This window comes from Ctenocephalides felis, unplaced genomic scaffold (genome assembly GCF_003426905.1).
Source record: "Ctenocephalides felis isolate EL2017-DRISC unplaced genomic scaffold, ASM342690v1 CF-g0.4_SCAFFOLD_02529, whole genome shotgun sequence".
In the NCBI taxonomy this organism is placed as follows: domain Eukaryota; kingdom Metazoa; phylum Arthropoda; class Insecta; order Siphonaptera; family Pulicidae; genus Ctenocephalides; species Ctenocephalides felis.
This window is the reverse complement of record NW_020538683.1, coordinates 1-15,114: the sequence shown is the minus strand read 5'-3', so window position 1 is coordinate 15,114 and position 15,114 is coordinate 1. Positions and strand designations below refer to the sequence as shown.

General features: G+C 29.2%; 4 protein-coding genes across 4 annotated transcripts; all 4 read left to right on the top strand.

Annotated features, from left to right (window-relative positions):
- Positions 1–474: 474 nt before the first annotated feature.
- On the top strand, positions 475–4,824 carry LOC113381031 (heparan-sulfate 6-O-sulfotransferase 1-like; the record flags this gene model as incomplete). The annotated part of the gene is made up of 4 exons (XM_026620028.1): positions 475–632; positions 3,237–3,385; positions 3,511–3,752; positions 4,324–4,824. Coding segments are annotated over 4 exons (879 nt in total), but the record flags the coding sequence as incomplete, so codon positions are not given.
- Positions 4,825–7,496: 2,672 nt separating this feature from the next.
- On the top strand, positions 7,497–9,389 carry LOC113381032 (caspase Dronc-like). Its single transcript, XM_026620030.1, has 5 exons — positions 7,497–7,737; positions 7,889–8,362; positions 8,436–8,770; positions 8,867–9,000; positions 9,077–9,389. The coding sequence occupies exons 1-5, from the start codon at positions 7,606–7,608 to the stop codon at positions 9,301–9,303; spliced, it is 1,302 nt and encodes a 433-aa protein (XP_026475815.1). The 5' UTR covers positions 7,497–7,605; the 3' UTR covers positions 9,304–9,389.
- Positions 9,390–10,580: 1,191 nt separating this feature from the next.
- On the top strand, positions 10,581–13,050 carry LOC113381034 (zinc finger protein DZIP1L-like). The gene is made up of 6 exons (XM_026620032.1): positions 10,581–10,695; positions 10,768–11,003; positions 11,330–11,587; positions 11,648–11,833; positions 11,904–12,715; positions 12,840–13,050. Exons 1-6 carry the CDS (start codon positions 10,581–10,583, stop codon positions 13,048–13,050), a joined length of 1,818 nt encoding a protein of 605 aa, XP_026475817.1.
- Positions 13,051–13,377: 327 nt separating this feature from the next.
- LOC113381033 lies at positions 13,378–13,882 on the top strand. Its single transcript, XM_026620031.1, has 3 exons — positions 13,378–13,474; positions 13,539–13,685; positions 13,758–13,882. The coding sequence occupies exons 1-3, from the start codon at positions 13,378–13,380 to the stop codon at positions 13,880–13,882; spliced, it is 369 nt and encodes a 122-aa protein (XP_026475816.1).
- Positions 13,883–15,114: the final 1,232 nt, after the last annotated feature.

The window sequence follows — 15,114 nt, the reverse complement described above, 5'->3', positions numbered from 1 at the left end:
TTTCTACAATGATGAATTTTCTGGGAGTTTTATTTAACATAGTCAGATAGTTGTTTATTTGATATGTGTTATTTATTGTGATATAATTGGTTTGGTTTTCACTATATAATTGCTCAAAGTCAAATAGGACCTTTGTGCTTCGCCCTACCTAATATGGTTAGCAATAAGTTAAGTATTTTGTGACATATTTCTAAGCAGTCATCTAATTGTTTAAAAGGATAAAAAGTCTTTTAAAGAAATTTTACAATCAAAATGTACCAGAATGCATCTATTACAAAAAATATGCTAAATAACTATCTATGAATAATAAGATATTTTTACTACGAATAATTCAAGACGCCTCGTCCCAGATTATGATTGATCATCATAATCTGTCGTCGCATTAAATTTGTAATCGGATCAAATTCTAATTAAATAAATCTTTCATGATTCTTGTATCTTGTATGACGAGCAGTTTCCGCTTATCCGTTGCAGCGCCCTTGCTCCTGTCAGCGCAATAAGAAGCGATGCTACTGCTTCAGGCCGAATAGGAAGGAAATCTGGCTATTCTCACGATACTCGACAGGATGGCGGTGCGGCCTGCACGCCGACTGGACCGAACTCACAAACTGTGTGGACCAGGAACTAGATAGGTAATTGATAATATTCTTTTCATTAATTATTAACTTCCCGAAGGAGAAGTTTATGTTTTCATCAAAAAACCCGATTCGCTAATTTTATGTTTTCTCGACGTTTCAAGCCATTCTGAATCGAATGAAACTAAATTGTGTATGTGTATGTGAACAGATTTTTTGCCGTATATCGACGATTTCTCAGAAACGGCTAGACCGATTTTAAAAGTTTAAAAGCCATTCGATGTATCTCGACGAGGACTAGCGTTTCTGAGTGAATAAAGTGTTAAAAATTTTTTTCGACGATTTTTATTATTATTTTTTTGACGGTAGATATCATAGTCTTCTATATCATACTAAAATATTACGGCCATACGACAAATCGTTTAGCTTTAAAAATTCTTCAAAGTTTGCAAAAATTAGTATCGTATTTGGCAATTGTCAAAATTAGACCTTTCATCGACGAATGCTCAAAAATGCCTGAACCGATTTCAGAAATTTAAAAGCCATTTGATGTATCTCGATGAGGACTATCGTTTGTCAGTTTTGTGCGACGATCTGCCAAGCCGTTTCTTTGTAATTTGAAAAAAAAGTGTTAAACTTTTCGTCCACATTTAAGCTCATTCTACCGAATTGATTTTAAAAAAATCAAAAACTGTTCGAAAAATATTAGTTGGGAATAATACTGATTAGTTTTAGGTGAAAATCTACCGAGCCGTTTTCTTGTAATTAACTGTTAAAAAAAAGGCGATTTTTATGAAACTTTTTTTGGCGATATATACTATGGTCTTATAGAACTTACTGAATTTTTACGACCTTACGACAAGTAGTTTAATTTTAAAAATTCATCAAATTTTGAGAAAATGGGTAGTTTTTTTGACGTTTGTTAAAATTAGACGATTCACTTGGTTTAACGATAGAGTACTTGGTCCTAATAAACGTAATAAGTCATTAAAGTCCTACGGAAACTGTTTCAATTAAAAAATTATTGATTTTTTAAAATTTGCTCTTAGAAATTACTCCGATTAACGTGTTCGTTCGTTTTCAATTATGTGTAATAAATCCACTCGGAATACTTTTAATCACTCATAAATTGATTTATTTTTTATTGATTAAGTCGATTAATTACACATATTGGGAAGTTTATGTAACTTTCCTCAAGGCTAAATACCAAACCAACTAGTTTATATATTTATTTTAAAACGGGGACGTTTAAAACTGAATAATTGATAGAATATGGTTGAATTATATAAAGTTAATAGCATACAAAATATGTACAGTTTACTCGAAGTAATAAAACGGATTAAATAATTGATTAATGATCATGAAACTTCGATAATCTTAGGCGATTCGTATTCCGAAGCGTTTTCGAAGTTAATAAAAGTTCGTAAAGATCAACTTGGGAGTTCATGTTCTATGGCACCGTTAGGAACATAAACATGGTTACGTCTTAACTTCAACACAAATATATTGATTTAACAAAAGGAAAAGAAAGTCGGATGATTGTTTAGGAACCCAAGTAAACAATGAGGCATAATATTTATCTGCCTCAGCCGCATCTTCATTGTTCCCTTCTATATTCCGTTCGTATTTATATAAGGCTAAAGATAATGAAAACATATTGTGCACATTGCCAATAAGTTCACTGCGAAAACGATTATAGCATATAAAAATCGTTTATTATATTTGCTAAAGAAGGCAAAATATTTGAATTATGTAAATTGAGCACGTGGGCATAAAAATATACATATGACATAATATCATACGATACGGTAATATTTTATAAGATTTCTTAATTGCAATGTTCGAGCGAAAAATTACTTGTTTTACCATTTCACTATTATAAATATTTCACATATTTTTAAATAATTTCTTGCACGTATAAGAATCATACTAGTGGTGCATGGCATCATGCTTTAAGGCAAATTGCTGGAACTTCTCGTACTGGCAACTAGAATGTTTAAAAAAGCTTCAAGTTTTTTTGAAAACTTTGAAAAAAATAGATTTTTAAGAATTTAGAAAAATTTAATTTATTTTTATTTTTTGAATTTTTTTCACAAATGTTTAATTTTTTTTCAAAGCAATCTCTATAAAATTTAACATTTTCTGGCACGTATCTTTGAAACGGCTGAACTTGCCTTGGCCAAAAACTAATCACCACGTCTCCCAATTAATACGAATGAAATGTTTTTCGAATTATTCTAATCAGTTGATACCTGTTCACACACACACACGCACACAAATACATATTTTTTTAAGGTATGCCAAAATGTTCAGAAACCTTTGAAACATAAAGATATATAAAAAATTTCATTTTCGATTTTTTTGCGATTATTATAACTTACCCTAAAGAAAGTTAATAAAGCATCGCATATATAATTCAAAAAGTTTTTATAACTTTGGTACTGGTTTTGAACCAAATATCATTTTATATTCATGGTAAAAATACCAGTTGCAATACCTGTTTTAGAAGTGAAAAAATCATCACAAATATAAGGAACAACAATCGGCAGTAGAAAATTTGTCACAAACGCGCATAAAAACACTGAATATATAATTATTAGGCAATCATATCTCATTAACTATTGTCTAAAACTTAATATGTTAAACGATTATCACTTCCAGAACCGAAGGTGGTCCAGCCAGAAGAAGATACTTCTATGTGACCCTGCTTCGTGAGCCTGTTGCTCGTTATTTGTCGGAATACAGGCACGTGCAGCGCGGAGCGACGTGGAAGAATTCCAGGCACTGGTGCAATGGTCGAAATGCGTCCAGTATGTGAAACTTTTAATCATCTTTATATAACCGCTATTTTTTTAATCAACTACACATCGAAATGTTGACGAAAGCAATATATAAAGACTTGACACAGTTTATTACCATATTTATTTATCTACAGTTCGGGAGCTTCCGCCTTGTTATACTGGTCCCACATGGCATGGTGTGGATTTGGATAGCTTTATGGCATGCCCAAGTAATTTGGCTGCAAATCGACAAACAAGAATGTTAGCAGATTTGTCCAAGGTTGGTTGCTATAATACTTCAGCCATGTCGAAGACTGAACGGGATCATTTGATGTTGGAGAGCGCCAAACGCAATTTAGCGTCCATGGCTTATTTTGGATTGACTGAACACCAGAAGGTAACTAACTTAGATGTATAAATTTATAATATTTTACATTTTGAAAATAGAATTTTTTGTTTTTCACTAAAATTATAATCATGTGTCCTTTTATATCTTACAAACACACTTATAATTTTTATATCTATATTAACGATTAGACGGTGTATGCTCCCAATAAGGTGCCTATGCATATTATTCCAAACTTTAATGAATTTTCTACGTGATATCACTTCTGTTTTTTCTATTATCTTTAGAAAAAAACACCGTGAAGTGATTAAATGTCTATTTGAATTGATAACGAACCTACTGGGTTGTTTACTACAGCGTTTGTAGAAACCTGGAATAAGTTCCTTTGACAACATCTTATAGAACCCACGAAGCTCTGATTGATAGTCAGCAAACAAACAAGCCTAAGTTGTTAATATTAGGGTGAATTTATATTCAAACTTAACCCTTACGTTATGTTAGTGTTTTTCTCAGCAGTGATACTCAATTCGTCCAATAGCCCTACTGAACGGACTAGACAACGAAAGAGTTAATGAGTCTGGTTTTGTTATTTGCATTACATATTTTTATTTACTTTTTTAAGGTGGCACAATACGTATTTGAAGAAACGTTCAACATGCGGTTCGCCATTCCCTTCGACCAGCATAATGCCACGGTGTCCAGTGCGGCTTTGAATTCTGTCACCAGCGAACAAGCACGCAGAATTCACGAACTGAATTCATTAGATATCCAATTATACGCATTCGCTAAGAAATTGATGTTCCAAAGATTTGAAAAACTTAAGGCTAAAGATGCAAATTTTGAACAAAGGTTCGCCCATCTCGGCGAACTGGCTAATCTTCGCAGTGGAGTTACGGAATTTGATTGGGATAATAATTTAGAAGAATTGACGACGCCGTACAAGATTTTGTAGTTTTTGGAACAAAATAATATATCTGATAGATATATCATTGCTATGTAGTCATTTTGCCTCAGATAATGATGCATCATTAAATTTTGGCAATTTGTTCATAATACTTGATATATCCGAAGTCCTGTGATCAACAAAATTGTTCACTTGGTTGTATATAAAATTTTAATAATACGGTAAAGTATAATATTTTTCAAAAAAACTGGTTTTATAGTATTGTAAACTATGGAACCTAAAACAAAAATATGTCGAAATGATATATGTGGTATAAAATATTCGTTTTGATTAGTCAAGGTGAATAAAAAAAAACGTAAAAGTAAATCAAGATCTTTAATGATTGATTTATCATGTGACAACAAGACAGCTCATTGGTGTATTTGATAAAACTATTACTACAATTACTTAAGTAATCAGTCAGTAAAATATTATATACTCATATAATAGTTAGTGTAAGTGTAATAATTACCATAAAGATATATATGTGCACATATAAGCCTATAGTATTAGGTCAAAATAAACTTTTATTTTATGTTGTGAATAGAATAAAAATACCAAACAAGGCTATGTGATTATGTATTGTGAGATTATGTATGTTAATATGATTTTATAATGTTTAAGATAAGGTAAGAATATGTATGTACATTGTTTTTAGTACATGTTTTAAATTAATGGTTTAGGTTTTTAATGTGTTTGAATGAAATTGCTTGAAATATTATTCTAGATGATACATATCTAGTGAATTTATTATATAAGAGGTTTTTATGTACTTCCAGCTTATATGGCCCATGATGACTTGACAAATGCATTATACTATTCCATTCCAATTTTAACATTAATAATTTTTATATTCAGTCTAATCAAATGTACATTTTTCTACCTTTGATTTGATTCAAAGTTTTTACCCAAGTTGTATTTCCAAATCTTATATGAACAAAGATGATGTATTTTATTCAATTGATTTAATTCGTTTGAAAGTCATGCATTGTTTTACTATTATATATTGACACAGCTTTCATGTACAAGAGTTCTTAGCATAAAATTTAAACTAGGCCTGCTTATATAATAAAATTTGAAAATAAGAAACAAACATTTGTATAAAAATGTAACCAAATATTTATTATCTTACGATATTTCTAACTTATTCTAGTGTTTATCTTATAAAGCAAAAAATTCATTTTTTCAATTTGTTTTCTCTCAATTTCAATCACTATTATATGTATATCATGAAATATCTACGTTTTTTATAAACAATAATACAACATATTTTGTATACTTAAATGTAGTAACGTAACTCCAAATCTTTATTTTCTGAGCATTAAATCAATGACAATAAATTTTAAATTATTTGTAGGCAAGTAGTGCTTTATTTAAATAACACTTTTACGAAGGCCAGTTGCTTGCATTTAATAACACACACATTAATGCATCACGAGCTATACTTTTACATTTGACTTTTATGTATTTAGTGCACCCAAACTAATATTTGGAATTGATCCAAATATCAGTTTGAATCTTTAGAAATGATGCAAATGTGAGAAAAAGCAAATAAAAATATAATGTGTGACTGGTACAACCTGCTTTAATTTAAATAATACATGTCAGCAGTTTTATTTGAGTTCTAAGATTTTTTTTAAAGAAATGTTAAAATATTGATATTGAAATGTATGAAATCATGATCCAACTAGGGCTAATTTTTAATATTTTGGAGAATAAATTATTGGACGTGTATACGATATTATATATTTCATAATTCTGCAAATATGAATTTAATGGCACATTAATCACATGAATCAGGCAGGGTAACTTTGATTTTTGAAACATTTTCATAGCATAATTTTTTAATTAGTAAATAAATTTCTATTCTGTTTTTTTTTATAAAAATATTATGGAAATATTAAGCTATTAAAGAAGTATATAGCATTGCATTTAGTTTAAAATATGTTATTCTTTTGAATAGAAAGAATTTGTTTAATTAACAGCAGCTTACTGAATCATCAATTATTAGTGTACAAGAAATATGTAATAAACCAAAGATTTATACACTAATTATGAATTAAACATAAATGAGACATATAATGTATGATTTTTATTGAAATCGACATACATATAAATATATAAGAAATTGTTTGAATAATTTTAAATACAACTTTAAGTTATTTTAATATGACTTAAATTATTAATGATCTGCAATATCATAATGATGTATCAATATTTAATTTATTGTATATTGGATAATTATATCATTATGTATAGTCTATTTACAGACAATTTTTATTAAATTATTGTAATATATAAATATTAGCAAAAAACAATAGAATGATCTTTGTCTTTAAGATCCTCATTTAAGTTTCCTTTCGTTTCCTCATTTAGCAGTTCAAAATAGAAAAAATTTCAAAGTGAAAATTAATTACAAAAAACAATATCAATGAATGATTTGATCATGGTTAAAATTTAATTAAATCATAACAAAAGTAGTAATATTTTGAAAAAAAAGCTGAATGGCGAATACTTGAATGATAATACATATTTTTAAAGTAGTATTATAATGAGAGAAAAAATAATTAATATTCATTATAGATAAGGTATGGATAAGGAGGATAAGGACTTCTACTAATTCTACCAATGCCGTTTATTTTCTTATTTTCTAAATATGTATTTAATCGTTTTGTGTGCCGAAACCCTAATATTTGTATTCGTTATTATCTTGGAAGCAAACCTTTATGTTTCTTTTATCTGTGAACTACACCAACTCGCCTCGCAGTGAGAAGTTGCCTACAGGTTGTGACACATTATTATATTTTCTAGGTTGTGACATATCATGACAAGATGACATGCTTTGATAGTTTATTTTTTATTTACATTTGTATTTACCGAGAAAGAAATATAGAACGATAGAAATAATAATCTGATTTATTTTATGTATCTTTCTGTGGTGAATTAAACTCTTAAGATAAAATGAATATTGCGGATAGGAATAAAATTACCCAGCATTTAGTAGAACTAATAGAACTAACAAAATTAGACATACTGCTACCACGTTTACTGCAAAAAAGAATTTTTACTGAAAGCATGATTGACAGATTCAAGGTAATATAAATAATGAGTATTAAACAAATTATATATATGTACTGAATAAATTTTTAAAACATTTTCCTCACTGATATTATGTGATTTCTTCTTTAAGATTTGTCATTTTTATGTTATTTAGTCATATGTATTAATTTCAATTATCTTTCAGAATAAGCTGGTCACAGAAAGAGATAGAAAAAGAGACTTATATTTAGCAGTTCAAAAACGTGGTCCTACTGCATTTTCCTCACTAATAGAGGCTCTTGAAGAAACTGCTCATTTTAATTTAGCACGATTGTTGACTTCATCTGACCATGATAATAACCAAAACTCTTCGTACATTCTTAACAATCAACAAAACAATTATGAAAGAAGTTTATCTCAGACGTCTAATAGTCCAACTGAGGTTACACAACATATACATCCTTATGTTTTGCCACCAACGTCAAATAATGAGGCAATAAAAGCTAGCGCAATAGAAAATCAAGCTCAGGTTGATATGTCAGTTAATCCAATTTTAATTAAAGTAAAAAAGGCTACTCAGTTTTATGACATGATGGATACTGAAGAAACTAAATATCCAATGAGATCCAAAAAAAGAGGTGTCTACCTTATCATAAATAATATAGAGTTTGTCAATGATGTAAGATAATACAGTGAGAACATAATTGTCTTATGCTTGGCTTCTAATACTAGTTAATACTTGTCTTTTATAGTGCGAACAAAAACGACTGGGGGCTGAAATAGATCACAGAAACTTACTTGAATTATTTAAACAAATGGACTTTATTGGAGAGGATTATATGAATCTTAATATGCATGACATACAAACGGTTATAACAAAGTTTTCTTCAAATACAGAACTATTACATAAAACTGACTGTTGCATAGTTGTTGTAATGAGCCATGGAAATGATTTTAAAAGAGATGGATATATTTTCTCATATGATCATAATCCAGTATATTTATCATGGATTACTGACTGTTTTAATAACCGGCAATGCCCTTTATTACGTAATATACCTAAAATATTTATATTTCAATGTTGTAGGTATGTTGAAAAATATGCTTTATTTGAAATTATAGTGCAAAATTAACGCTTATTCTTTGGTTTATGAGTAAATGTTATAGTAATTCTTAATTTTAGGGGTGATATTTCAGATAATTCACTTAATGATGCACCTACTTCTAAATTAGCTAAATCTATGGTTGATGGAGGTTCAACTATGCGTGCTATGCCCACATGTAGTGATATGTTAATTTGTCATTCCACAATACCAGGTAATATTTTTTATTCTATATAATACAAATAAACAAATGGATATAACATTCATAGAGATATAAAAAAACAATTTAGGGTTTCAGTCCTATCGGGAGGCAGAAACTGGTACTTGGTACATTAATACAATTTGTAATATATGGGCAGAGAATGCGTGTGATACAGATGTTGAAAGTATGATGAAGCAAGTTGCTGTAAAATTCAGAAACTTTTTAACATCTGATAATAAAATTCAGACACCATATTATGAAAATATCAGTTTTAATACTTGTTATTTTCATCCAGGGTTATATATTGATGTGTAAATACCTAAACTTATTTTTAAAAGACATTTTATTAGTAGATATAACATGAACTTTATATATTTTATAATTAACTAAATGTGATTTTATACCCAGTTAATAAAAAATTGTAAATAGAAATATAATTTATATATTTTTGAACAGTTGCTACAATAAATATTTCTATGTTAATCTAAAATTTAAGTTTATGCAGGGCCTCCACGATTGATATAATCCACTTCATCTAGATCAATGTTTCGTCTTCTCCATTTTAGAGGTAGTTGCCAATCTTCAATAGCTTCTGTCGAATAAGCACTTGACATCTAAATAATAAGTGAGTAAAATTTTTTATATACAAGTACTGTCATAGAAATTAATTTCTTTCAATGAACATTTAATTGATTTACATGTATAAAAATATGGTTTCAAATATGCTATTATAAAGAACATACTAATTATACATTACTTACATTCATTGAATTGCCTTGACTTTGATTCTTTGAACCACTAGTATTATGATCAGCAGAAACTGCGGCCCCCTTTCTGAATTTTATCATAGGTATTCTAGCCTTCGCGCTTTGAAGCGCTAATGATCTTACAGATCCAAGAAGTACCATAATTGTTATTGTAACTGCAAAATAAAAAATCGAAATTAATGCTATGGTAATAAAAATACAGTAAAAATAGAAATGTTATCTTATCACTTTCATACCTCGATTTCGATTACAAATGACAGCTCGTTGACAGTGTTGAGCTGTCAAATGGTGTTATGTAAAGTAATTATAAAAATAGAATGTGATTGTAAATCGAGCCGATAAATAGTAATACAAATAGTATAATAATACTAATAATACAAAAACTTAGATGATATGGCTATAGTTATATTTTTAATTTTAGTTTCCTTTTTTTTTTTATTTAAAAAATCAGCAATGGCAACACTTCGCTAGAGATATTTTTCATTGAGGCGATTGAGACTGTTGTTTATCTAAGAATAATCATAAATGCAATTAACTTTTTATATGTCTTTTTAATTTTTTGTTATGTAACAAAATGTATTATAATTGTCTTTTTCATTTACATAGTTTATTTATATATTATTTAGGTTGTTGTTTTTCTATGGTGGCAGCGCCGGAAATGTACAAAATCGGTTACATCCGTTACCTGGCAACGAGAAGAGGTATTGAAAAAGTAAATAAACAAGGTATTTGAATACTTCACGTAATTCAAACCAATTGTTTATAATATAGATATATTATTTGAAAACATATGTATGCATAATAAATTATAAGGTGTAATTAATTATGTCTTGTCGAGTATCGTACACATGGCACCACGATTTTCCCAAGTTGGCGAAAGAAGCTGGCTTCTGTTTTAACGATCCTTCGCTACCGGGAAAATTTGATTGGGCATCTATAGGTTAGAATCTATAATTATTGTTAATATCACTTTTAAACCACTTTATTATATTTATCATGATTTATTCTTTAGGCAGTGTAGATGTGGATCGAATTTATAGAGAAAGAGATTTTGCAAGTCTTGAATATTCGCTTCAATATATTTTGGATGGCCCCATAGGAAGTCTCCTGGAATCTCGAGCATTAGACGCAGCAGTTAGTAAGCTCTTCCGAGTGTCTCAGTTAGCAATTCAGTATTTATTGTTTTGCAAACAATTTCTGGACAGAAGTGTTACTGTAATGAGGGCAACCATAAAAGAGCAACAGAAGGTATAGGTGAACAAAATTATAATAACTTTAAACAATTTATTGATATGATTCATTATCTAGATAATGAAAATATTATCAAAGCTTTGATAATGGAAATTTTAATCTAATTTCATGTGAAAGTAGCATTAGCATTCAATATACATTTAATTAATTAGATTCAGATCAGAATCCTACTAAAAACGCCATTAATTAAACATGATCATGATATGTTATATTGTATTTTATTTATATTTTGTATATGTTTTTCTAATTAATATCTTTAATAATAGCTGACTACATTAATATATTTAGATGATAAAATATATTTTGTTCATATTACTTTTCAGGAAATTACTAATCTAAAGAAGAATATAAAATCCAAAGATGACCAAATACAAAAATTACGTCAAAAGAAAATAGAGAAAGATTTTGCTCTAGAATCTGGAAGAAGTTTACCTATAATTCACTCCCATGGTTTGGATCCATCTTGCCATGTTTGTGGAAAAACATTTCTAAACATTGTCTACCTCCAGGCTCATTTGCAGAGACGTCATAAAGATGAGCAACCAGAACGAGATAGTGGTCCAGTTGTGCATCAAAATCAGGTATGTTACACATCTGATCTATTATATTTTTTATCTAATACCATATATTTCTTTTGCTAGTTAGATATCAAGTCCATGCAAAACATTACAACAAATGGTCAAACAAATGTTGCATCAGGTGAAATGCCACCATTGGCCTCTTCTTCTGCAGTGGTTATTCCTGATTCTCAACTTATAGATATTGTAAAATTGCAACTCGAGATTAAACAACTAAAGGAACGACTGGCTAATGCAGAGAAAACTCTGGTAATTCATTTGTAATTCTATTAATTTTTTAGTTTTAATTTTTGGAATACATAATTTATTTAACATTTAGATTGCGAGTGAAGAAATAGATTTATGTAAAAGAACAAGTGATAGGAAATTTCAAGACGCGAGTGTAAACACTGATCAGCCAGTTGTAGACAATAATATATTAGGCGAAGATAAATACGAACTAGAAATAAAAGATCTTAAGGAGCAATTTCTAAGAAGTATAGAAAGTCTAAAAGACAGGACATCGTGGATGGAAATTAATAGAAAAATAGAAGATCAAGAAAACCTTTGGAAAAATCGATGTGATGCTTTAGAAAATAAATTTGATCAAGATACCAAACATCTTATGCAAATCTTGAGTGACATAAAGCAAGCTAACTTACAATCCGCATCAAGTATGAAAAAGGCTCACAAGAAAAAATCCAAAACTGCATCAAAATCTTTACGCTCTAGGACTACAGAGGATTTCAGTATCGATAAGGAAAATAAATCACAAGTCAACCCACTGCAGCCTTCTATTAAATTACTTGGTTCTGATAATAACGAGCATAAATCTTCTAAAAGAAAATTACAATCAAAAATTCCAGAAAGGTTTACATTAGCATCATTGAATGAGATGGGCTTTAATAAAAACCACGAAAAGCCTGATAAAATATCTCAAATCTCTTCAAAAAAAGATACGCGTACTCCTAATATTAAAGAAAAAGAAAATAATAATTTAAATAAAATCGTAGTAGAAGCTGATATTCATGACAGAGATGAAAATGAGGGATTAGTAGAAGAAATAACCAACAACCAAGAACAATCCTTGCATGATGAATTTCTGAAAACTAAGCCTTCTACTTCAAATATACAATATAGATCGCTTTCAAGGTAGGATATTCAATATATCTAGCTAATTATAATAGTTTACATGTTGAATACAAGGAAAGGTAATATTTATTTTTATTTAAAAATTCATAGTTAATCATGATCAAATAATTTTAATTTTTTTAAGTTTGCGGGAAGCTCTGTTTGAAAATCCAGAAGAGTTAAAAATGTACAGAGATTCTTTGATTGGAGATTTGGAACAAAGACTATGGAAATTAAATGTTGATCCATCTTCTAATGAAATGTTAGATGGGGATTATCAGAAATGTATGAATATTATCGTTCATGAAAGAAAGTTGAAGAGTAAAGTAAGTGACTATAGTGTTAAATCATTTTAATGATAATATATGACATAATTATAATTATATTATATTTTGACGATCAAGGATTTAAATTTGAAGCCCTATATTTAAAATTACTTAAATGTTTCTTATCAGCAATTTACGAAACGTGGCGTAAACTGGAAGAAGTTTACCAACAGTTAGAAGAAAGAATTGATGATGAAGTAGAAAAACGCGGCTTCCCAAAAGAGATGTTAGAACTAACGTTCAGAAAAGTTGGATCACAGAATATTCCTGGTTCACGTGATGAAAAATCGTCGGTCTTCCATTTCTCCGAAAACGGGCAGAGTCAGGTCGGCCCTGAGTGCATTCAAAACGAAATCCATGGAAATTCTTCCTAACTTATTGAGAAAACATGATGTTAAAAAATCTCCCACAAAATTAAAAAGAGAATTGGATTCACAATTTAACCTATCATATGGTAACGACATATCATATTTTTCATTATTACTATAAAAAGAATCATATTCATTTTTCTATTGTAGAAGATCAGGGAATTTACTTCGACGAGCGCGAAATTAATCAAACATCATCTCCAAACACGGGCAAAACAAAAAATGTTTTAAAAAAGGATGTATTGCATCACAGTGATAGTAATATCCCTTCAGATGATGAATCACTTAAAGAACTTGGTAATGACCTGAAAAAAATTATTTTTAATAAATAATATTTATAATATAAGGCAATATTTTTTTATGAAACAGAAATGCGAGTCAAAAAGCCAATAACGTCGGTTTCGTTGGAAAAACTACTTGCTTATCCTATACTGAGACCAACACCGTTTGATTTCAATAAAAACCTCTGCAGAATACTACCACAAATCAATTGAAAAATGAAGAATCTCGCCTTCTCACCGGGTAATTCTCACTTATATATTATCAATTTGGGTTATGCACAACTCAAATGTTGGAGAAAATTTGTGCAATATATATTATTTATATAAATTTACAGGTAAAGAGGATTCTTCCTCCATCGATACCGTGAAAAATCTAACAGAAGAACAAGATGGAACCATAAGGAATATTCACCAGCCCCTATCTGTGACCAGCACCAGTCGACCGCAAATGAGTAACACTTCTTTAAAAACTGACATGGATTCCCAAAGCAATTATAAAACTAACATTGATAGTCCTGAAAATAAAAACACATTCAACGATATATGTTGAATCAATGACCGATGATGAAAGTGAAGACAAATTACATCAAAATCATTCTAAAGATGTTGAAAATTCACCATTGAAAAATATGTTTGAAGTTGGATCTGGCGATCAAAAGAGCAATAAAAAACACGTTGTTTTTGATTTGGATGCAAATACTCATAAAACACTAAGCAGTGATGGTAAAAGTCAGGACGATTCAGATTTTGATTTATCTAGGTAATATTAATGTAATTCAGTTCAAAATAACTATAAAGAGCAGCAAGTATAAATAATATAATATTTTTATTACAGCATTCAAAGTCTAGGAATAATTGAACACCAAGATGATCAGTTTACAAAGGTGATTCTTTCTATTCGAACAACATAAACATTCTAATAAAAGTTCAAATGATTTTGAATTAAATTCAGAAATAACTATAAAAGAGATTAAAGACATAGAATGTGCGCCAAGCACATCTAAAACCATACCATTGCAACACCAAGAACGAAAATGAATGTAAATGTTCAAGATGAAGTATCTTTGAGTGATTTTAGCTTTTGAATACAACGGATAGAGACAGATTCTCTATCCTGATGAATATATATGCCAAATCTGATATTATAAAACATGATAATAAATTTTGATATTTTGAAATATACTCTGTAATTTTAGTACCTTCTTTGATATATAATATATTAATATTACCAAAAACGTATCAATTCATTAATGCTGATAGTTTTGAAATTTGAAAAAGGCGCGCCATTTATTTTTTGCTGTTTTTACCATGGTAACCAGATAAAAGAGATAGCTACTAGTAACCATGATCAAATTTAAATACGTTAACAAAATGTCAACAAGCAAATTGCCAAACATTTTAAATGTCGTGGAGGTATTTATCCTCATTCTAATATTAAAAGATTG